This window comes from Saimiri boliviensis, chromosome 7 (genome assembly GCF_048565385.1).
Source record: "Saimiri boliviensis isolate mSaiBol1 chromosome 7, mSaiBol1.pri, whole genome shotgun sequence".
NCBI lineage: Eukaryota > Metazoa > Chordata > Mammalia > Primates > Cebidae > Saimiri > Saimiri boliviensis.
The window spans coordinates 120,548,997-120,574,380 of record NC_133455.1 but is presented as its reverse complement, the minus strand read 5'-3'; the positions used below and the strand labels follow the sequence as shown (position 1 = coordinate 120,574,380).

The window sequence follows — 25,384 nt, the reverse complement described above, 5'->3', positions numbered from 1 at the left end:
AGGAAAAAACTGATCATATTTATCTAATTATTTTATAACAAGAATTTTACCGGAGCCTTAGTTAAAGGTGGCTTTGAGGGAGCAGTTCCAGGTTTCACTCCTGACATAGCAGTGCTGACTGGGGTAGAAACTTGCCCAGGTGTGGCCACTGGTGTAACTGGCAAAGCAGCTGTTCCTAGTGGTAAATTAGTTGGTGGTAAGCAAGTACTTGTGGTAGAAGTCAGGAGTTTGCTTGGTGCAACAGCAGTAGTTGGGATGCCTGGTGTGACAGTACTCTCTATGACTAGTGATGTCTCTAGTGAGACAGAGGCATGCTGAGCTCCAGATGAGCTGTGTTCACTGAAGAGAGACCGCAGCTTTTCTTCCAAAGTCTTTATGTCATCAATCCCAGGAGCTTTGGGTTGTGTATCAGAATCTATTTCAGGACAATGAGTATGGGGCTGGTTGGGAAGCAAAGCTGGTTGAGGCTGACTATGAATCAGTGTCTGCTGTACAGCAGGCACATTGGCAACAGGCTGTACCAAGGGTGGGATACTAGGTACCTGGGGTAATAAAGGTGTAGAAGTAGGTCCTGTTACTTGGGGAAGAATAGGAGAAGCCATCGCTGATGGAATGACCAAAGGATGCACCCCACCAGGCTGATAAACAGAACTAGACACTCCTGTTCCAGGAGAGGAAGAGGAAGATGGTACAGAAAGGGACAAAGCCAATCCAGTTGTACTGTTATGAGATGTCTTATCTAGTGAATGTGCACTAACTACCACAGTTTCAGCTAAAGTAGTAGAAGTACTACTGCTAAGCTGAATGGATGGCTGTGAAGCTGTGCTTGGGAATGAAGTGGTGGTAGAAACTGATGTTAATGTGGCTCCCACAGTAGTGCTGCCTGCTGCCTGCTGAGAGACTACAGCTGGAGGCTTAGCACCTGGGATAGCAGTACTGCTCCCTGCAGAGGCTGAAGTTGCTGAAGCTGTTATAGAAGGATACAGTGCTGCACTAGAAACAATACTTTCAGATGTGGATGTGGCAACTTGAAGTGATGGGGATGTAGTAGATATTGAAACTACTGCAGGTATTGTGATACTCGAAACCACACTGGAAAGTACTGGTGATTCAGACACAGGTGGTATAGGGAGACCACCTGAAGTTACCACACCTGTGCAGGTGGCAACTCCAGCAATCCCCTCTTCAGTAGGCACTGTAACCTCAGACTGAATTATTGATGTGGAAATGTCATTAGGAGCGCTGCTTGTTGCAGGGACTGGTACTGTGGGTGCTGCAGTGGTTGGGACTCCAGCAATGCTATTTAAGAAAGGAGGTACTACTGGAAATGTTGGTCCTGTATGACTAAAGTTTGGAGGTGCTGTATTGGGTCCTTCTGTCATTTGGGCATGTCTAAGTTCAGAAAAGGCCTGTTGTAGACTAAGGGATGATGCAGAGTGAGACAAGTTCATTCCAGGGCTCTGAGATGTAGAGGCAGCAACTGCAAAGGAAAACAAAAAAATAAGAATCAGCCCATTCTAAAAGAATGGATTCAAAAGACTGTCCCTGCTAGCCTAAGTCAGCTCCTAAAAATACCTATTTTTGATTAAAAAAAATGCAGTAACCTTAAAATATAGACAATGTACTAAGTATAGAAATAAATACATACTATAATATCTATTATACAGGCTATATCTACATATGGCTGTGCTTTTTGGCTTTTTCTATAATCCTTTCCATTCTTCACCATTTCCCTCTCCCATATGTTTATCTGTTGGTTATAACTTCAGTTTTCTCTTTTTTATTATCTGTGTCATCGTAAATTACTGCTTTATGATTAAGCTTTCAACATAGCAAAGGCACTGTAGAATTTACATAACAATGTGGTAGAATCAATTCCTTACCTGTATCTGATATTTCACTGGTGAAAAGTTTTGATTCTCGTAATCGACTTTCTGGCACAGGACTCACTATAAACCGTCTTCCAGCCGAATGAACAACTTGAGTTAAAGAACTGGTAGGAATGCCTGGTCAAAAACAAATAACTTAGTAACATTATTATTATAAATATTGTTAGAATTCCTTACTGGCACACACAAGTGCTTTTTTTTTTTCTTAGCACAGTCTCACTCTGTCACCCAGGCTGGAGTGTAGTGGTGCAATCTCAGCTCACTGCAACCTCCGCCTCCTGGGTTCAAGCAATTTTCATGCCTCAGCCTCCCAAGTAGCTGGGACTACGGGTGCCCACCACCATGCCTGGCTAATTAATGGTTTCTGAAGTCAAAGGTAAAGACAAACAAGAAAATAAACTCACCTATTTGCTGTGGCATGGAAGATGCAGGAATTGGTTGTTTGAACTCTCCTTCCAATTTCTACAACAAACAAAAGTGATTAAATGCATTCTCAAATGCAATCTCAATGACTAGGAGAAGCAAACTGCCTGCCACATGTGAAGAGAACATAAATGTTTGTAGTCGGGTGTTATCACTGGACATTTTGCATAGCAAATTTAGCACTATTAAAGTACTTTAAATCAACAAAACTTCACTAATAGTGAACCTACCTGAGAACCTGAAAAGGCATAATCATCCTTTCCCTGTAGATTCTCCAATCCCTGGTCACCCTCTGGTTCCACGCTGACATCCTCACTGAGCATTTCATCAGCTTTTTCAATAATTTCCCGCACTTGATCCACAAATGACTCTCTCTCTACTGCTAGAATAAAGTCATTGTTCACCTGTAAAAGAAATGTGATGTCAGTCCAATTAGTGTCATTTCTCAAGCTTTATGTCATTCAACTATCACTTATGTGACTTCTATCCTATCTGCATACTTAACCTATATTTATTTTGTACTCAAGTTAGATCTTCTCTTTAGAACTTCAGTATCTAGTTACACATAGCCTAGACAAAAACATCACTAAATCACAGGTTGAGTGTGCTAGTTTTATTCACATTGAAATAAATGCATAACTTTAAATAAACATGGATTACAAAATATGGCACATTTGCCTAGAGCAATGAATATTAAGATCAAGTACTAAGGAAAAACTTAGAACTCCAAATGCAGACATACCATAATTGTTGCTATCTCCTCAGGGTTGTCACCATCTAGGTCAAATTTGAACGTAACCATTTTCCGATTATGAGTCTCTAATTGACATTCTACTACTCGGTCTCCTTTATTTGAAACCTAAAAAGAAAACAGGTAAAACATCTCTGAAAACCAATTCAGCTAACCAAATTTCTGAAAACCAATGCAGATTAGCACTTGATTTTATGTCTAAGGAAGCATAGTGTTATCACTGCTCCTTGGAGCACTAGTACTTTGTCTCTTAAGCTGGTAGCAAAAAAACCCTTTGAGAATATGTCAGCCTTTGAGTTACTTACTAAAACTCATATTCTCTTTCTAAAAGGTAAATAGTGCTTTATCATAGAAATATGGAATGTAAGAATATCATTTAGCTAATTATAAGATCCTATACATTCATCAATTCATCTAAGCCTTAAGAAATATTTAAATGATATGAACTGCTAGCCCTATCATAGCTTTATGAACTACATTTTCATTTTTCTAAAAATGTGATACTCAAGTCAAAGAGACTGTTAGGATTAAATGAGAAGAGTACTATATAAATTATCTGGCCAGGTGAGGTAATCCCACTACTTTGGGAGGCCAATGCAGGTGGATCACTTGAGGTCAGGAGTTTGAAACCCGCCTGAGCAATATGGTGAAATCCTGTCTCTAATAAAAATACAAAAATTAGCCAGGCATGGTGGTGTCCCAGCTACTTGGGAGGCTGAAGCAGGAGAATTGTTTGAACCCGGGAGGTGAAGGTTGCAGTGAGCCGAGATCATGCCACTGCACTCCAGCCTGGAAGATAGAGCAAGACTCTTCTACAAAAACAAAACAAAAAAAATTGGCCAGGCGCAGTGGCTCACACCCATAATCCTAGCACTTTGGGAGGCTGAGGTGGGTGAATCACAAGGTCGGGAAATCAAGACCATCCTGGTCAATATGGTGAAATCTCGTCTCTACTAAAAATACAAAAAATTAGCTGGGCATGGTGGCATGTGCCTATAATCCCAGCTACTCAGGAGGCTGAGGCAGGAGACTTGCCTGAACCCAGGAGGCGGAGGTTGTGGTGAGCCGAGATCGCGCCACTGCACTCCAGCCTGGGTAACAAGAGCAAAACTGTCTCAAAAAAGAAATAAAAATAAAAATAAAAAATAAAAAATTATCACACAAAGATAGTTCTCTCTATTTTATGAAGTGAGTGGTTTGGATTTGATGACTTCTAAAATCTCTTTCAATGTCAAATTCCTTTAACAAGATGAAACCCATAATTAGGAATACTTACATTCAAAATTCTTAATTTTGGGCGTGAAGTTTTTTCATGTCGAGAGCGACTCCTCACAGATTTTCGGTAATGCCGTTTTGTAGTTCTTCCTTCATGTCTTCCACTGGAAGATGGGACATTCTCATTGCCATCACTCATACCTGAAGCAACATCTGAATGTGCGCTTTGAAATAAAAAAAAAAAACAGTTCAGTTTATGAGATTTAAAGGTGTGATATTTTGGAGTTTCATACCATCCTATTTACCAGTCAAGGAAGAAAAAGTCTAGTTTTACGTACCTGTCTATAGAAGAAGCCAAAGTGGTAGGCTGGGTAGGTTGTGGCTGTGCTACTGGGACTGGCTCTGGAGGAACAACCTGAGAGACTCCCTGAGTACTCTGTAAATCAAAAAGATCACTGAAATCTTGGTAGTAATATATTTGTCATTCACTATTCCCAATAATCTACTTATTTTTTTTCTTATCCTTCCCTACTAAGTCCTAGAAGCACTAAATTTACTAGTAAATTCTCAATATTCAGCATCTAGAGACAATGGTCTTAACATTCCAAAGGAACCTTCTTAAGCTAGTCTGTTACAGACTGCATGGTATGAGGTCAGCCAACATATTTTCTAGTCAGTGTGAACCTACAACTTGCCATGCAGCCAGCATCTTACCAGAAGTGTGCAATAAGGCAGGCAGGGCAAAGTACAAAGATAAATCCGGATCTTTCTCCTAGCAGGGCAAAAATGATTGCTAAGAGCACAGAAGGATAAGATACTCTTATGACTGCCAATGGAAACAGTTTGTGAAGGAACAAGAATAATGGCTAAAGTACTAGCTAGAGAAGTGAAGTGCTAATAGGGTTAATCTTCTCCAAGGCACACTCACTTCCCAACAGAACAGCCAGTGGAAACAAGGACCCCACATTGGCATTTCATTCTGCTGTAAGAAAGAGTCATTCAGAAGTTAGTTTGACAGAGTCTCCAAGTAAGTTCTAAACAAGGAGAACCTATGTTTCCTTCTCCTTTATCATTTTTATCCGGTTATATATATGTTTTATAGATAAACATGCAGTAATTCCATTTACCTCCAAAACTGCTTGCTGGGAGGATGTAGTGGGGGCTTGTGCTAAACTCACTCCTGGCTGGGACACTTGAACCTGTCCTCCTACACCACCCATAGGAACTAAAAGATTTGATTCCACATAAGGCTGCACCACCGTGGGAAAGTACCCAGGTGTAGCCAGTACTTCTGTCGGCATGGGAGGGGACAGGACTGTGGAATGGATGCAAACAGAAGCCACGCTGGAAGGGGGAGCAATATTTGAATCTCCTGGGTATTGTGGTGGCAGTCGAGGTGGGAAGCCCTGTGACAGAAATGAGGAAGGTGAGTTAGAGCAGGTTGGGGTCATTAAATTAGCAAAACAGCAAGACATGACAAAAAAAAAAAAAAAAGAGAAAGAAAAAATAAGCACACAGCAAAGAAGAGTAGCCAATCTCTTTCTAATAATCCAAAGGGGATATAAAAGACCACATTCTTGAAATGAAGTAGTAGCCTGGTTCCAATAGAAGAGACAGGACTCTACAATAATACTTTAGATTGTTGATTATCTCCACCTAGAGACAATTTAAATAGGAACACAATTTATTCCTAGTCAATCTTATATGGAAGAATGCAAAAATTCTTCCACATAACAGTTATATCATGAAATGCTAATCTTCCCAATCTAATCCCTGAAGCTTTTTGTTGATACCATGTTGGCTATTGTATTTCTTCTACCCATATATGTAAAAGTTGCCAGGTGTACTATTAACCACATCTAGCACTCAATCAGCTTACAATGAGTACTGAGAGAACCATTTTTCTCTGAAGAAGTGTCTTAAGAAAAATGGATCACGTTATCATTGAACATCATTACTCAATCCTTTCTCAGAATTTTACTATTTCAGCTTTTCTAATTGACATTTGTTATTGCTAGTTATTCTGACACTCAACTATAAGATTTCCATGTTCTTGATGGTCTACTAGGATCAAACCCCTCTTTTGCTAGCTAACACAATACCTGGTACGGAACATCTCCAGAGGAAAGTGGAACCTCAGCAGCTTGTCCAAGGTTAGCTGGTATTCCCATGGACTGAACTGCTGGTTGTAGGAGCTGTGGGTGAACCTGACTTGGCAGCTGAGTCACAGGCTGCAGAAGGGTTGGAAGCTGACTAGGAACCACAGTTGATACCCCTGGGATCGCAGCTGTTGTAGCAGATGGAGCCAACGTTAGCAGAGGCTGAGTAATGCCAGCTGCCATCGTGATGGGAAGGGATGAGAAACCTGTCTGAGCTGTAGATACATGAGGAGTTGATATGGGAATTTGAGAGACAGGGTACTGAGGGAGTAAGGAAGTAGGGAGTGGCTGTCCCACTGGAAGGAAATGAGCACCAGAGTGGACTGGAACAACTGAGGGTTGTGTCGCAACTGGGATCTGAGGTTCGCCTCGGATAGTTGGTACTGGCTGGGAAACTGGAAGCTGGGAAGGTAAAGAAAAACAAAACAGACAGGCTTTAAAAAAAAAAAAAAAAAAAAAAAAGCAAGGTTGCCAAAAGCAAGATTTACATATTAGCCAAAAAGAAGGGGTGGGGGGACCAAAAACCCTGCATACATTAGTGTTAATAAGTCACATATGAAAAGGAGAGCAGGAGACAAAGAGGCTAAATAGACTGTTACTATCTACACTTTTTGTTGTAGAAATATTTGCTAATATTTGCTAATGCTTCAGCACTTGGCAATAAAAAGTGTACCCTTCCACAGACAAGAGGTTTGCTTTTTTTTTTTTTAAATAGCTTTATTGGGATATATCTTATATACCATAATACTATCACTGAAGTTATGACTGCTATTACAGTAGTTACTGAAATTCAAATGAATTCCTTTCCAGTGGAATTAAGACTTTATTCATATTATTGCTAAAATTCTTAAGTCTAACGTGGCTATATAAAAGTTGGTATAATTCACATATTTTACTGATTCCAGGATGCAATCATCCCTTTCCAGTACCTGATCATTTTAACATGTGAGAAATTGGGATCTATCTTATAACTGATGATGTGGTATATAAAATGTGGTATATTTTAAAGTTGACAGCATCCCAGATGTGATGAAACATTAGAGTAACAACACACTGTGCACATACATGCACAACAGTACTCAAAAATAAAGTTGAAAAAAGGTCATTCAGAAGAGCATACCTTCTACGGGTACTTTTCAAGTGATTAGGACTACTTAAGAAAAATAAAAATTCCACATAGGAGAATTTCCATGACTTACTACTCTCAGTAGACAATGAAGGAGGAAACAGTGCAGAAATATACATGAAAATAAGGCACAGTTGCAAACCCAGAATAGCTGACACAATTCCAGGGAATGTCATAGGTTCAGTTAGCAAAGCACCTTTATTTAACCCATTATTTCTAATACCTGTCAAATTGATTTTGGACTGGTAAGACTAAAAGTGAAACTTTGGATTGTCACTGCTGTCAGTAACGTACCGATCTACATTAAACAATGCACATGCACAAATGAAGTGATTTTCATTTCATTTTTGCAATGAGATTAATCTACTTTAAGGGTTGGCTACCATTAGAAGAAAGGATAGAAGTCTATCCACATGAAAGGACAAGTTACATGGAGATCCCTTTCAGAAATTAAGAGTGTACCTGTATTTTTTTTTTTTAAAGTTTACCTGTTTTCCAGCTGATACTTGAGGCAAGACTTGTGGAGCTTGAGGTTGACTCACTGGCTGTGTAGTAGTGGCCTCACTGGAGGTTGATGTCTGTGAAAGTGAATACTGCACTGTCTGTTGAGGAGTGGCTGTCTGCTGTATTCCCTGCTGCTGAGAATAAAATACAATGATTCAGTTTCATTTCAAATCAGTGCTGTTTCTAAGGAAGCATGTTTACCTAAAGCCTTCAGTGCCTGTAAATATGATGATTTTAGTAATCAAGACCTGCACAAACCTAAATTCATCAATTTCCATTATATATTTGTTTTCCCTCCAATGTTCTTTGTGATGGTGCCACCAGGAACAATTAACCAATGTTTTAAAACTCAAGTCACCATTGGCTCTTCCCCCCCAGTATTTCCCTCACCCCAACAGATACCATATCCAGACAGTTCCTTTCCCCATCCCATCCCTGCTATTCCCTTTTCCCTATCTCTTGACATCAGCTTTCACTTTGGCACCTATATCAGATAGATCCAATTGCTTCCTTTAATCTTTTTTCCCTACCCTATTTTATCAACTGTATAATTAATATGCTTGAAGAACAGCTTTGATTATAGCTACAAAGTAGTGAGGAAAGCACTGGACTTAAGAGTCAAGAGACATTTTCAAATTTTAGCTTTAACATTCATAAGCTGTTAATAACTTAGACTGCTTATTTTATTACCAAAAAAAAGTTTCTCTTTTTGAAACAAGGACATTATTATTTAACTCAAAGTGAGGCAAAGGGAATGACACCTGGGAATCTACTACGTACTAGGCATGGAACATAATTATACACCTAATTTAATGCATGGCATGTAATTGTACCCGAATAATAAATTTTATAAAAAGCAAACAAAACAGGACTATGACCCCTAGAGTACTGCCCCTTCTGGCTAACAGAAATTTGAGGCTGGGAGCAGTGGCTCACGCCTGTAATCTCAACACTTTGGGAGATGGAGGCGGATGGATTACCTGAGGTTGGCAGTTTGAGACAGCCTGACCAACATGGAGAAACCCCATCTCTACTAAAAATACAAAAACTTAGCTGGGCGTGGCGGCACATGCCTGTAATCCCAGCTACTCAGGAGGCTGAGGCAGGAGAATCACTTGAACCCAGAAGGCGGCGGTTGTGGTAAGCCGAGTTGGTACCACTGCACTCCAGTCTGGGCAAGAAGAGTGAATCTCTGTATCAAAAAAAAAGAAAAAGAAAAAAAACCTGAACTTTACAGCTGACTTTCAAGATCCTCTAATACCTAATTTAAATTTTTCTTTAATACAACATCTGCTTGTAATAAAGATTTTACCTAGCATATCAGATTATAAAGTTAATGAAAATATTCCTAATCCTGTTCTCCAGAGGAAATCACTATTAGTGGTTTGGTGCATAACCTTCATGGATTTTTTTTCCCATGCATTAGGTGGCCATTTTCACATAGTTTTCTTTTTTTTGTTAAAATAAACAAAAACATGCCTTTCCTATACATAGCGTTCTATAGCATACTACTTTCATTTCATTTTTCAATGGCACCAGTCTCCTAATGATAAACACTTTGGTTGTTTCATTTGCTACTTAAAGCTGCAACCAATAGCCTTTTATGTATGTGCTGGTATATCCATACAACTAATTGGTTACTACTGGTATAAAGATAAGCTATTTATTTGTACACTTATTATGTATCTTGCCACCTTGATAAATGTCTTAGATTTTGTTAGATGATAATCTACAAATAATATTTTTGTTCTTCTTATATTTATATCAATTAAAATCACCAAAAGAATGCTAAAGTATCATGGCAACAGCAGTCATGTTTGGTTTATTCCTATTTAATTATTTCTGATAATGTACAATTCTTTTAACTTTAAAGAAAACAGAAATGGCTGCTGAATTACATGAAATTTATTTTCTGCAAACTAAGATATATCACATGTAGCCAACTCTAAAGCCACTCTGAATATAAGGCAATTAATTTCTCACCTGAGAAAAAGGAACTAAAAAACCAAAAACCTTTTTTTGCCAACTTGAATATATTTAAACTTTAAGGAAGGTGAATGAGATATCTATAATTATCTAACTCATTAATTTATACGCCTAAATAAGATTGCATATTAAATATGTTAATTCAGAAACTTTGCTGCCTCTCCCTCAAACTCTTCACAGGTAAAGACACCAGCATCTTTACCTTCATTGAAGCTAAATAATAAACTCTCCTGAAGTTTTCTGGCATAACATAACATGTTCCCTCTGAGTTGGGTCTTCAGGCAAAGTGCACTGAAAAGCACCTATTTATATAACATTAAAATAGCTATAATTTTTTTTTGCATTTCTCTCATAGGTTTTTATTAATGTTAACTCTTGTATTAACATCTTAAATAGATCTTTAAACCAGTTGTTTAAAATCACATACAGTCCTCAGAATAGTAAAGTCACATTGCTGAGAATAAGGACGAAATCTATGTTTAATCTATTGCTTTAAAAAACAACAACAACAACAACAACAATTCTGTCTGATGTTCTCAATAAACATTTCCAACTACATGGTCTAAAGTCCTTGCAGGCACATTTGTTCTCACCTGTTTTGTTTTATTTCATTAACCTTTTTTGGTTTGTTGTTGTTCAAAGGACAGTGAAAGTCCTGTAATATGAGTACGATAAAGGTTTGAATACATGGTGATTCTCCTCTTTTCTAAAGGACAGAGGAAGAATCCCCATGTTATCTTTGGTATAGGATAATCATATGCTCCCGACTCCCAATACATCCTTCTTAATTCGAAACTATGCTCATATCAAAATTTAGACTCTTATCAACTCTTTCCTGAACTTATATCTTCACATATCAATGTTCCAGTTAAACCAAATTAAAGGCACAATTTGCTTCTGTCCCATATTTTTCTATCTTTGAGACTTTTACCTTGCTCACAGTATAATTTTTTTCTCATCTGGCCTAGAATATTCTTTATTTCTACATCTCAGTCTTACTTATAGTCAAAGTCCATTTCAAATGCCTCCTTTTTCCTAAAGTCTTCCTGATATCCCTTTTCCTGCTTGGGAGAGATGTTAATTTCTTCCCTTTTTGGGACATAATCAGGTAGTAGTCAAATGGTGAGCCACTGTGGAATTAGACTATTTGCATTTAAATTCTGTTTCAACCTTCTATAAGCTGTAAGTTTGGGTAAACTACTCACCTTCTCCAGATCTCAGCTTACCCATCAGTAAAATGGAAATAATCATGGCATCTATACTTACAGGGTTCTTAAAGATTAAATGAGAATGTAGGTACAACGTGCAAAGTTTAATATTAACTATTATCCTTATTTGTTTTGTAGAAATTTACATATATATTTACTATATTATTTAAACTCTTTCCAATTAGTCATATCTGGTCCATCTTGGTAGACCTTCATTATCTGAACTCAATTAGGAAAAAAAGCTGAAAGGACAAAAATGAGCAGTTTTATGGACAAATTATTTCATTCTTTGCTTAAGATAACTGAGAAACATCTATGCCAGTAACCCTTGTATTAACATCTTAAAGATATATTTTAAACCAGTTGTTTACAATGGCTAATGGTTAATGTTATATCGGGAGAAGTGGCACGTCTGGGTATGCCAGAAGTACATGGTAATCTGTGCACAACCCCACTGACTAATAATCAGCACTTCAGCCAAGCAGGTATGATCTAGCTTAACAGTTTAGCATCATGCTCTGCCTAAGCTTGCCTCATGAAACCAGTTCAAACAGCCTTTAGTAGGGTAGGTAGTTCACAACTTTGGTGCCTTTTTTTTTTTTTTTTTTTTTTTTTTAAGATGGGTCATGCTCTCTTGCCCAGGCTGGAATGTAGTGGGCACTACCATAGTTTACTATAGCCTTGAACTCCTGGGCTCAAGTGATCCTCCTACCTCAGCCTTCCAAGTAACTGGCACTATGTCTGACAAAGGTCACAACTCTGTTTGCAGTCAGAAAATTTTTCAGCAGAGGCAGCTATTTTTGGTAACTCATTAAGATCTGGCATATCACTATAACAGATTCTTCATAGAAACACATAAAAAAGCAATTCCTTGTTTACTATGTTCAAGAAACCCATGAAATAAAGTTTTATCAAAAGTACATTTCTTTCGTCACTATAATAAAATAAGAGATATGGTTCCCTAAGGTGGGGTTGGGACTTAAAGTACGTAAAACAAAAATCCTGTCTAAAAATAGACTACACATATAGTACAAAAAGTTTTCAACCTTTCTTTTTTAAAATGTGGAACTCCAGTAATTAAAAACAATAAAGACAGCTTCTGGGGTACTTTTGCAGAATTATTAAGTCCCTGTGGAACTTTATTTAAAATGGACAAAATACTATTCTAGAAGTTTTGAATTCTGGGTTGTAATTTGCAGCTCCCTTATTATCTAGGTGACCTTGGAGAAGTTAATTATTCTACACAAATACACTTCCTATATATATTGAGGACTCAATTTTATGATTCTAGAACATATGCTATAAAAGTATCTAAAACAAAAACATCAATGAAACAAAAATTAATTTTTGTTTCTTCTGCAGAGATAGTATTTAGCCATATTTTTTTCCCCAGGAGAGGGAGCTACCTAATGCTTTTAACCTGACATTTACGGTACTGCTCTCTTCTCTTTTCACACTATTTCTCACCATAAAACTCAATGAATTATTTTATTATCTTCATTTGGTAGTAAGTATACATATATATATCCTCAAATACAAGCTATATAACAAATTCCTTTGGAAAAGGAAAAACAGAGCACATACAATTAGCTCAGTTTACTGGTGTTGGTCTACATCCAAAGATAAGCAGTTAGTTAATTAGTACTCAGTACTTCTATTCTCAACTAACTTTATGTGACTTGTAATTTGCATTCTAATTAGAAACTATTAATAGAAGAAAACAGATTTGTTAAGGTTGGCAAAAATACACTACTTGAATTTAATCAGTCTTGTTTGGAAGAAGGGACAGGTGCAAAACAAAGCATGTTAAGTCCCAGACCTTCAGTTCTACAGAGGTACTGATGACAGTGCAATGCATGTATAACCAACCTAATCAATTATTTCTGTAGAAAGTGCCTTTAAGTGATTTTTAACTTGTACAAGCAACACCTGATCTTAAACCAGTATGGAATGATTACTTGACCATATGTTAAACTGAAAGGGCAATTTGTAATTAAGAATTGAAAACTTTGATTCAAAACTAAAAACTAACAGAAACAGAAGCCGATTTATAGTTTGGTGACTAAAAAACACACATGGGGAACTTTCTTTAGGAAGTTTGTATTATATACATAGTGGCTACAAATTTAATGTAGAACAGCTGATAAGTATTCACTTAAGACAAAAATGCATTATTCCCTTGCAAATAATTCCTATTAACTAACATTAGTGATGTACTATAAATATTTAATTTTAGAATTAACAGATTTACTGTTGGATATATCAGGATTACACTAATCTCTTGAATTCCTTGAACTTTCTGAAACAATCCCCCCAAAACAGAGGTTAAAAATATTTAAATATTAAAAAAATATATTTTGGCTGGGCAAGGTGGATACTAGCACTTTGGGAGGCTGAGGCGGGCAGATCACTTGAGGTCAAGAGTTCAAGACCAGCCTGGCCAACATAGTGAAACCACATCTCTACTAAATTAGCCAGACATAAGTAGAACATAGTACAAAAAATTAGCTGGCTCAAGAACTGCTTGAACTTGGGAGGTGGAAGTTACAGTGAGCTGAAATTTATACCACTGCACTCCAGCCTGGGTGACAGAGCAAGTATCTCAAATAATAATAATAATAATTTAAAAAATAAATGTTCCTGAAGTGTTCTTAGGTTTTCATTCAATCCTTCTTAGCATAAAATCTGACACATCATTCTACAGATTAGAAATAATTAAAAAGAAGTGCAGGATTAGTAAAGGCAAGCACAATGAAGGTAATGACAAATCACTGCTGCAAGCAGTGGGGAAAAAAAATGACAAAATGATCATATGTAGACAAGTCATAAGTAGAAACAAACTGATATTCTTTGTACTGTAAATTACATGTAGAATCCAGGCCAGGTGAGGTGGCTCATGCCTATAATCCCAGCACTTTGGGAGGTCTAGGTGGGTGGATCACCTGTGGTCAGCAGTTTGAGACCAGCCTGGCCAGCATGGTGAAACCTTCTCTCTACTAAAAATACAAAAATTAGATGAGTGTAGTGGTAGGCACCTGTTGTCACAGCTACGTGGAAAGCTGAGGCAGGAGGATTGCTTAAACCTGGGAGGTGGTGATTGCAGTTAGCCAAGATCGTACTACTGCACTCCAGTCTGGGTGACAAAGTAAGACTGTCTCAAAAACAAAAAACAACAAAAAACAAAACCTGTAGAATCTTCTTTTAAAAATATAATTACATCAGTAATAATGTATGTCTACTAAATTGTTCAAAAGTACATGAACCAAAAGAGAGTTTTCTAAAATGTTACTCAACACAAGACCTGTAACGCGTCTTAATTTTCCTTTCAAAAACTTAGCAGGGCATTTGCATCACAAGTCACAAAAGTTCAAATAGTGTTCTGGCCACTGCTAATCCATAAAATGTTGCAATGCATTGTTCTCACCTGCTGAGGATGTTGTATGGGTTGGGAAGATGAAACCCCTGTTAAGCTACTTGAGGATGGCTGACCCTGGCTCTGCCCCTGTGCCTGAAGGAAAGAAGTGAACACAACAAATTAGAAAAGGCCTAAATTAAGTGTACAGAAGTCAGGCTTTTGCAATGAATATTTAAGCTCCTCAGAGTTTGCTCAGTCAAAGTGAAACATTAACCTGATTATGTAGGGGAGAGGCCGCTAGGTCATCTTTTGTAAGAAAAATTTAGAGAAGAATTGTTCCACACAACATGTTCTGATCCCAACCCATGCAAAACCCACTGATAGTGAAAAACCTAACCTGTCAACGCTGCTCAGGCTGTAATTTTGGCTGGCTAGAATAGTCAGATTCATAATAAAATTTGTTATTAGAAATATATAATATGTATATAACATAGGAACAAAGTAGAAATACTATCAATCTGAAATTTATCTGAAAAATTAAAGAAAAAAGGTATTTAGTAATGCTAATTTGGTAATATTTCTTGTAGTGCCACGATGACTTTTTTCAAAAAAGTGTCAAAAAATCTGTTACCATCAACTGCTAAGTACCTAGGGCAATCGCTGCCATCCAGAGGCAATTTTGCCACCCCCAGGGGGGCACCTGGCAATATGTGGAGACATTTCTGGTTGTCACAACTGAGGGAGATGGCTGCTACCTAGTATTTAGGAGGTAGAGACCAAGGATATTGCTAAATATCTTAAAATACATAGAACAGCCCTCCACAACAAAGAATTATCCAACCTCAAATGTCAACAGTGTTGAGTTTGAGAAACCCCAACTAGAGTGTTCTGATTATTGAGAAGTCCAAATTAAAATAAATGAGAAACTGAGAAATAAATGCAGGATGATATATAGATACGTTAAAGAAATGAAAAGGCTTCCACTTTTGTCATTCCATTTCAGTTTAGAAGGGGTTCCTTAAAGCTTACATAGTTACATCACATTCCACTATTAAAATAGTTAACTGCAGCTTAACTATTTTAAGTATTGATTCCTTCTGTAGCATGTCTATAAGTTAACTACCTGGTATCTGAAATTTTACTTTGGAAAGTCTGAAGGATAATTACTGGTAATACATTAATATTCATAGTAGGGGCTACAACTTGAATACTGATGTGAATATACTGTGTGCCCATGTATAGGTTTCAAGCTTCTGGATCTTTTTGTGTCTTGGTACAGCTCCAAGTAATTGATATTTTGTGCACATATTGGGATTCATTTATGCCCCTGAACAGGAGAACATAGCAAGAAAGTAGGAAGAACAAAATATAGTACTTTTTAAAGGAGTAGAATATGTAGGATATTCAAACATTTTCACTACATAATTGCATAGTCTTCTATGTAGATTTTACAAGATACACACGTTTGATAAAATACACCAAATGAATATGTAAAACAGTAAACACTGACTGTACTTTTGAATTCTACTACATTCATTATATTGTCTTTATTTGCTAAGAGTGTATATGCTCATACATATACACAAATTCAATTTGTTGAGAAAAATACAAGGCCTGAGATGTCTAGTGTTCCTTAGCTTGTAACATATCACAAATTCTTGTAACAAAAAAATAAGCCCACCACCCAATCAGTCCTTAATTTTATGAATTAGCATTTTATTTGGACATATAATAATACATAGCAACTTGCTTGACTGATGCCAATTTAAAAAGACATTTTCATTTATTAAGGCAAATTCCTAAACTGTTTTCTATCTTTTTTTTGTTCCCATAAGGTAAAAATATTTTGTCTTTTTCTATCCTTCTACACTAATGAAAATTGTGTATTAATACTACTCCAAAAAAGCATTCTCTATTTTCTATTGTTTATATTTTATAGAAAAAAAATTATTCTTTTTTTAAAAAAAAACTTTAGAGGAAGAAAATAATACTTAAGATTTGTATTCCTAAATAATGCTGGGTCAATCATACATTATATACACTTGCATTTTCACTACTGGTTTAAAATAACATGCATAGGGATAAAAGTCATTGATTATGATGAATGACTAAATTTCTGGTTTTTTTTGTTTTTCCACCGGTTTCCACAGATAGGTAGATCAGGGAGCTTCTCTCATATATATTTTTTTAAATACATATATGTAGTCACAACCCCACAAAGATGGGGAAACTCTACTGATAAAATTAAACAATATTTCTCATAAATTCATGATTCAGGGAATGAGGGACAAAAAATTTAAATGTTATGGTGCATAGTAGAGTGGTTTAAAATAAATGTGCAAGTTTTCCTATAACCTGTGGATGAAGTGCAGATCCTCCTGAAGAAAATGAGGCAGTTAAGACCTGCTGAGATGTGGTTCCTTGGGGGAAACAGAAGAAAAGTGGGGATTCCTGTAACACTGTCTGAGGCAGACGGATAAAGGGTAATGAGACGTCAGAGCCAAAAGATGCAGCTGCTCCCCCTGTAGGGGGAGGTGACTGAAAATCACTGGGGTCTGAAGAAGTAATTTGTGAGGAATCACTGGAATATTCTGGGCTTCCTATTGGCCAGTTGTGTCCGATAGGCTCTACCACAGAAACGGTCAATTCTGGGGCATGGTAATTATGCTTTTCTTCTGACACAGGCTGCAGGTAGCCATGTAATCCAACTGATTGAGGAGGCAGTTCTTCTTGATTCAAGTCCACTGCAACCTGCCGATTTCGGTAAACACGCTGAGGTAAAATTCCACCTCCTTCTCCTGAAGAGGAGCTTGGTGTATGAACATGAAATTCAAATACACAGTTGCTTCTGCTCTCATTGTTATGAGTTAACACAGCGGGCGCAGAATGAGGAACAAAGACAGGGTGAAATTTCAAACGTGTAGCATCTGTACTGATAGGTGCAGAAATACTAGAGAGGGGAGATCCTGGACTCAATCCAGAATCTAATCTTAGATTCTGAAGGTGTCCTACCAGGAAAGCCTGTCCAGATGGAAATTCAAAGACAGAACTTGAAGTAGGGCCCCCTTGTACTGGCTTCTGTTCAGGTATCTGTTTCATAGGACTTGACAGTACTGGTGAGTTGCATGGAATGCCCTCATACTGTTCTGCCACCCGGGCCTGGTAATGTACCCCAGCTAGATACACTGCTTCCTGAGGAATAAAATAGTGAGCTTCTTCTGGAAGTACTAGTCCAGGTCTATAGTCACCGTAAACTTGAGATGGTTCAAACATAGGCTGGACCTGTATCTCACATGACTCTCCAGTTACTCTACCGGCTGTAGTACCCATCATAACTACCGCCTCTGGTGTCCAGTTAGTTGGGCTGCCACCAGGTGGAAGAAGACTTTGACCAACAGTCCTCAGCAGGGGTTGGAAGTGGTGAGTTTGGGCTTCCAGGAAGGAGGTGCTCTTACGCCGCTGGGAAATGGCTACTTTCGGTGGGCAGGTGGGAGGTGGTGAAAAAGAAACTGGACGTTCATGAATAGTTGGGAAAAATATCTGTGATTCTGGGTATGTTGGGGTCCCCCCATACGGATGCGCCATGGACTGAGGCTGTATCAACATGAATAAGACAAGTAATTCATACATTCATATGTGAAATTACATCAGACATGCACAACTGGGTAGTTTTGTGTAACCCTATGAAATGGTTACATCAAATTTATAGTTAATAAATAAATAACAATGCTTCTGGAAATTATGTGCATAGTAAAAACCCATTAAATACATCCAGGGCCAATGAAATCAATCTGTGGGCTCTTTGCTTTAGATAAGAGCTGCTTTTCCATAACTTTCTTCTCTCAAAGGAAATGGAAGAATTAAACTTTGTTTTAACCTACACTTAAGTTCACTCTTAAGCATTATTGTAAATTACACCAACAGAAAAAGAGTTAAAGGAAGAATAAGAATTAAAAGAAGGCATAAAAACCTGACTAGCTCCGTATTGTAAAAAGCATGCTTTAAGCTACTGAACTAACATTCCCTATATTCTTATTACCCTGTGATATGCTAGAGGCCTTCAGTGTTATTTTCTTATCAATTAATAGTATGCCTTCTAAGCAGAAATCAGAAGAGATGTTTGGTGGATAGTAAAAGATATACAATTTGACTAGTGACAGTAATGTCTTTCTCCAGTCTATCCCAAACTAGATATGGTTAACAGGTTTTACATATATATATATAAAATTTTTTTAACTATGTGAAACATGTTCCAGAGTTAAATGAAAAATGTCCACTTTTCTGATCCAAAATAAGAGTTGCGTAATCATGAATTTTCATTTTTCTTTTTCTGAGATGGAGTCTCACATTGTCACCCAGGCTGGTGACATCTCGGCTCACTGCAACCTCTGCCTCCTGGGGTTCAAGTGATTCTCCTACCTTAGCCTCTCGAGTAGCTGGGACTACAGGTGCATGCCACCATGCCCAGCTAATTTTTGTATTTTTAGTAGAGACGGGTTTTGTCATTTTGGCCAAGCTGGTCTTGAATTCCTGACCTCAGGTGACCTGCTTGCCTCTGCCTCCACAAAGTGCTAGGATTACAGGCGTGAGCCATCAAGTCCCACCATAACCATGAATTTTCTGATTCTGACATCCTGGTGTTCAAATCAGCTGAAAAGCATAATATAAATGACAGCCAATTTTATTTGATAGAACTTTTTATTCAAGAAGCAGTTGTAGATTTAAGACTAAATTTAGAAACACAGCTTGCCAAATGCAAATGATATACACTACAATAATTCACTATCATGGACTCTCTCTTTTAAAAGAATTCAGTTTCATCCTTCCATAGAGAAGATCCTTATCAAGTTGACAAAGTAGATCAACTGTTCACAATAGCTAAAAGAGGATTTCTATTTTCAATCAGAATGCTCATTTTATTGTTATTTACTCATGGTATGTCTCAAAGCCATAACACTTTACACTTCATTCTCCTATGTAAAATTCTGAGAAGTCTAGGGTTGCTAGTTCAGAAAGTTGAAACTATACTCTTTTTTTGGAAAAACAGCAGCAAGGACCCACATGCTTAAAATAATTTTAAAAGATAGATCTTAAGAAAGTCATACATACTATATATGTACCTAATGTATTCATTAGAGCTACAGTCCCACCCTAGTCAGCCTAAGGAAAAAATACTTCCATGGGAGAACATTATGTACCCTTTGGTTTGCTAACACATCACCTCACATAAATGATTAAATTAAAATAAACATTCACGCCGAGGTTATTCTTTGCTGACTGAGGTTATTCTTTGCTGACTGAGTTATTTAAAAAAAACAACAACACCTCATCCAGTTTCATTAGTGTCTCCTTAGAATAAAGTAAGGAGAAAAAATGCTTGGGTAATGTTTAATAAAATTTGCTTTTGATTAAGGCAATGATAACTTTAAGATTAAGTAATATTTTTAAAGCTAGAATATGAAAATAAAAGAATTTTATGTCAGTAGCAGAAAGGAAGATATAATAAAAAGGAAGACATAATAAAAGGTAAAGTTTATTGGACACATGCTGGTATGTGCCACGGACATTGTTAAGTATTCTCTCTCATTATCTCCTTGCTTTTTTATCTCCCCTTGAAGCTTACTACAAAAAAGTTTCCTATAGGAATAACTGGTATCCTAGAAGCATAATATAATCAAGTTTAGTCCTGTTCTTTATTCAATTTTAATTAAAATTCTTGATGCCTGGATGTATTCATTGGTAATAATTGTTCATTTGTCAGAAGTTTACAGTTACATACAGTACTGACAAAGAGGGAAGGCAGGCTGGAGCGTCGGTGCTTGCGCTGGGAGGCAGAGTGCATAGGCAGGACACTCTCCAATGCTCTAGAAAGCTTTTCGGCAAAAGTTTCCTCAGGGGCAGTCCGAAGGAGGGAAGGAGAAAGAGGTGCAGACAGCACTGGTGGTGGGGTGGAAGGAGCACTGGGAGAGATGCGGGACAGAGAGGGAACAGCAGAAAGATGGGGAACACAAACCGACATGCTACGGCCACGACGAGGCTAAACAGAAAACAAACACACACATGAAAAACACAGTACTTTGAAAACAAAATAACCAAAAGTACAATGATAATAGGGCATAGTTGCATAAAGAAATGTTCCATCATCTCCCAATTCCACAGAGTCAACTTTTTTTTTTTGAGGAGAGCTATAACTCAACAGTACATCTGACAGATCACAACTATTCACAACTATTCTTTCTACGTTGTCAGTCAAGTAAAGGTTTTTTTTTTTTTTAATGAATGATCATGATAACGATCAATTATCATGCTAACTATCTAAAATAACACCAAGTCTTATGAGTGTATGAATTTAAGAATGACCAACTGACTGCAGGGTGCAGACAGGGAAAACGAGGAATATTAGCTTGCAACTTTGGCAAACTGAAGATTCAACAAGAATGAATTCTATTAGTTTAAAGTACATTAAAAGATACAGAGAATTTTAAGATTGGATTATTTTGCAAGAGCTCTGGAAACCTCAGAAAAAGATTCTCATTTCTATTTTAGAAGACATGAGATGGAAAGTTCTTGGCTCACAGTATTTCTTATACTTGCCACTCTTTACCTGTAAAGTTAAAAAGTCATCATCTACTTGGAAAAAGTTTAGCTTTCTAGAAGACATTCACAACTGGATATAGAAAACAGTTTGTATTTTTACAAAGTAGTCAATGGGAGAATATCTTCAATCTGAATCTCTAAAGAATAATTTAGGCAGGGTGTGGTGGTTCACACCTGTAATCCCAGCACTTTGGGAATCTGAGGCAGGAGGATCACTTGAGCTCAGGAGTTCAAGACCAGCCTGGCCAACACAGTGAAACTGTAGCTCTACTAAAAAAAAATACAAAAATTAAACAGGAGTGGTGGCAGGTACCTATAATCCCAGCTATTGGGGAGGCTGAGGCAGGAGAATCACTTGAACCCAGGAGGTGGAAGTTGCAGTGAGCCAAGATCATGCCACTGCACTCCCCCTGGGGAAACAGAGTGAGATGCTGTCAAAAAAGAAAAAAAAAAAAGAATAACTTAAAAAAAAATTCAGGCACAGGGTTTAATATAGCTGCAAAGCAGTATGACCACACTGTAAAGGATGTCTTGAATAAGAATGCTATTGTTATTTTCCTTTTAGATGTTGTGAACTATGAAACTATTTCTTCTTTTCCAAAACCTGGCTTCGTAGAATGCTTTTGGCCAAAGCTGTGGCCCACCAGGAGCAAGTATTTAAACATCATCATATGATTATTTAGTTTCATTCCTGTTTTTATTTTTCTTCAGCCTTATTTCTTTTATTCTAATTTCTGAAATTTCACTTATAATGTGTTTATATTCTTGTAAGCCACAATAAGTTCCTCCTAAAATGAGACAGGAATAGGATTATAAAAATTTTTAAATTGTCAATAATTCTTTAATAATTCTTCATAATACCTCCATATAATATTGTCATTATAAAGCAAGAAAGTCTGCTTTTAGAGCATCAATAAACATAGCTATATAAGTGGCTCAAATACTTAATATCTTCATGTCATTCTACTTGCTCTTCTAAAATAGAGACCTAATGTTCCCCCATGATGAGTATATACAAGAGAAAATAAAGAGTTTTAGCAAAATCTAGTTATGATAGTTTTTAAAAATCGAAGGTAGAAACTGACAAGAAGTGCTGACGATACTCGTCAGAACACAGAAATATATTTTCTGCGCAGTCTTTATAAAGTTCTTCTAGCCTACCCTCACTTAATTATTTTAAAGAGAGAAAGTAGATTGTTAAAAAAAAAAAAATTAGTACATTAGTTGTTTTTTATTTGTGTTATTATGGCCATTCATCTTCAGACCTAGCCGAAGCAGGATTAAGCAGACTCTGAAACAAATGAACATGTTTTATTCCAAGCTGTAGGATTAAAAAATCAGAAGCAGAAGTATTTTCTTAACAGAGAAAGATTTTCATTTAAAGAAGAGCAAGATTGCCACAAAGTTTAGATTAAAAGCTTTCTGAGAAGGAGGGGAAAATTGTCTGCTTAAAAGATTTCACTAAACAAGTGCTATACAGTGACAAGTTACTTACTTTCTAACACCTTTCAGAGGCAGATAATGTATTTTATTTTATTGTGAAGTCAACAAAAGAAATGGGGTATTATCTGATGATCCACTTTAACATTCTCTGTATGAGAAGCAAGAGTGGCTAATGTAAAACACAGGGTAATTTGTGTGTGTGTGTGTGTGTGTGTGTGTGTGTGTGTGTGTGTGTGTGACTAATGTAAAACACAGGTAATTTGTGTGTGTGTGTGTATACAAGCATAAAACGTTTCAGGAAATAATTTCCATAAGTTGATTCTGAAAATAATAAAACAGATACCAACTAAAGGGAAAAAGCAAAAGAACATATACTGGGGAAGGAATTTGTGTCCAACATAGACTTTAAAGGCAGGAACACACACAGCAACTGATGATTAAACAGAAGCGCTAAATTAAACAGTCATTCAAATAAAGGATTCCCTCTATCTGGGGTACTCACATGCAGCATTCTATAATGGTTTGAAGGTCTTACCTGTGTTTTATACAATAGGGAATCTTACAGAAAATACTTAATTATTTTAACAAGCTTTTGAAAAACTCTCCTTGTCCCACCCACAAAACATTTATTTGTATATCCAGCTTATGTTGCTGTGAATGGTTTCAACTCTTAACTGCTAAAGAGAGCATTACCTTTAGTAAAAATGCAGTCTAGTCTAAATCTTGTACATAGTTGCTTCATGCAGGCAGTTTAGCTAATGCCCACACATTAATGTGTATATCCTACGATTTACCAGAACTATTCTAATTGTACTCTATAATAGCCTATTTTTTTTTTTTAAGAGATATAGCATTTTATATTTCCTACTTCAGACTCATACTGCTACTTGGTTGTACAAATAATTTTAATTTAGCAGACTATCCATTGGCTCTTACTGTAGGTATTACATTCTCTTAAGCATTTACTTACCACACTTGAGGGTGGATACACCCCATGGGGCTGAGATTGTGCTTGGACAGTAGAAGGTATATGCCCTGGGACTGTGCCTGTAGAATGTGCCTGTTCATGTTGGGAACCATATGAAACTGTCTGTTGGCTGCTCACTCGAGATTCTGTGAAGACAGAGGATCCTTGACCACTGTCAACTGTCCCATCAGCTAAAGGAGAAATGAATCACCAAAAAAAAAAAAAAAAAGAGAGAGAGAGAGAAAAGACAAATCACAAAACAGAGGTTCACATTTTCTCATCATATTTTAGACCCATTATATTAGGGGTCTAAAATATTAACTAGTTATTCTTTGCAGAGACTTCAACTAAATAAAAAATGAATTGTAGCCACATTAAGTTGATTTCTGTATTTAAATGAGGAAACCATATGGAAAAGTCTGAATGTCTTCTTTAAAAAAAATTCTGGCTATCACAGAATCTTATCACTTGAAGAGTAAGGGAAACAAAATGGAACACTGTAAGCCTTAAATTTGACACAGCTTTCAAAGTCTTAACTATGGAGGCCTGGAGGTTCTCAGTATTAAACAGGTAATTAAATTAATAACTAGTGTTCTTATTACTTTTTAGTCTATACACCATCCAGTTTTGCTAAAAGAGCTCAACCAGACTGATGGGTTCAATTTTAGTAGCCAAGCTTGCTCATTCTTCATTATTAATTCTATTTTACTCAAATAAATTGTGAAAACTAGAAATCTACAAATTCAAACCTCCAAGCCATTGGAGCTTGTAAAATTATTTTATATCCTAATCACATTTCCTCACTACCCTATCCTTCTATTCTCCTAGTCATGAACATTAAGAATAAAAAGCAGCTTAATAGTAGGATTCGTAATTCAAAACCAAAAAGCCAGTGCAAAATGATAACAAGCTAAAAAAAAAAATCAATTAAGAGAATCATTAGCATATCTGTCCACTTCCCAAGATACGTACATAACACAGATATATTGGGTTGCTGGTACTGTAGTTGTTGATGTTGATCTGCCTCGGGTTCTTCAGGCTCTACTTGTGTAGAAACTGAAGCTGAAGTGGTAGAAGCAGTAGGTATGCCGGTGCTAGCAGAAGGGAGCGGCTTGATTCCTGTCTGGGAAGCATTTGATTGTTCTACCTGTTGTTTGAGACTGCTCTCTTCCTGCTTTTTTTTTTCTTGCTCCTCCCGTACCAACTGCCGCTGTTCTCGTTTTCTCTTAATTAATGATACTCTGTCTTTGATAGCTTTAGCCATGGTCTTGTGATCACCTTCACAGACATACCCAGACTCTACCTACAAAATAAAAGCGTATATTAAGCAGTAGTATACTGAAAAAAAAACAACACCAAAAAAAACGGCATTGTACATTAACCTGTTGATTATACTTTCTTTTACAAAGCAACCTCGTCTGTACTGATAAAAACAACTGTGGTACGAATATGAAGATTTAACACTGCTCCTCCCCTCCAAAAAGCAAAAAAGCTTAGACGATACAACTAACAATTAAACGTAAGTAACTCTTTCATACCTGATCTCTTCTCAGAGGCAACTACCACTTTTGAGTGCTTCTTATAAATCTGAGTATAGATATTCTGAGTTATCTTTTCGTAATAATTAGCTATTTTGGGCACTATGGCAAGCAGAAATTTGGGTAAGGGTTTCCTTATGGAAGAGTGATCTTTTAGACATACTTCAAATAATAATATACCAAAGGATTCCTACTAATATTTGATCAGGAAAACTCTTCAAAG

General features: G+C 36.9%; 1 protein-coding gene across 26 annotated transcripts in view; it reads right to left on the bottom strand.

Moving 5' to 3' along the window:
- WNK1 (WNK lysine deficient protein kinase 1) overlaps positions 1-25,384 on the bottom strand; it is a 145,093-nt gene that overhangs the window by 24,824 nt on the left and 94,885 nt on the right. For 12 of the 26 annotated variants that reach the window (XM_003934470.4, XM_010345034.3, XM_010345036.3 and 9 more), the window contains 13 exons: positions 24,596-24,926; positions 23,627-23,814; positions 14,686-14,769; positions 8,052-8,201; positions 6,381-6,839; positions 5,406-5,684; positions 4,617-4,714; positions 4,340-4,502; positions 3,055-3,171; positions 2,543-2,716; positions 2,294-2,351; positions 1,884-2,006; positions 51-1,480 (listed from right to left, as the gene is read on the bottom strand). In XM_003934470.4, coding sequence (XP_003934519.2) covers positions 51-1,480; positions 1,884-2,006; positions 2,294-2,351; positions 2,543-2,716; positions 3,055-3,171; positions 4,340-4,502; positions 4,617-4,714; positions 5,406-5,684; positions 6,381-6,839; positions 8,052-8,201; positions 14,686-14,769; positions 23,627-23,814; positions 24,596-24,926 — 3,654 coding nt within the window. Of the gene's footprint in view, positions 1-50; positions 1,481-1,883; positions 2,007-2,293; positions 2,352-2,542; positions 2,717-3,054; positions 3,172-4,339; positions 4,503-4,616; positions 4,715-5,405; positions 5,685-6,380; positions 6,840-8,051; positions 8,202-14,685; positions 14,770-16,971; positions 18,211-23,626; positions 23,815-24,595; positions 24,927-25,384 lie in introns of all 26 variants that reach the window. The other 14 variants (XM_039461696.2, XM_074403321.1, XM_010345043.3 and 11 more) reach the window with 9 other exon arrangements.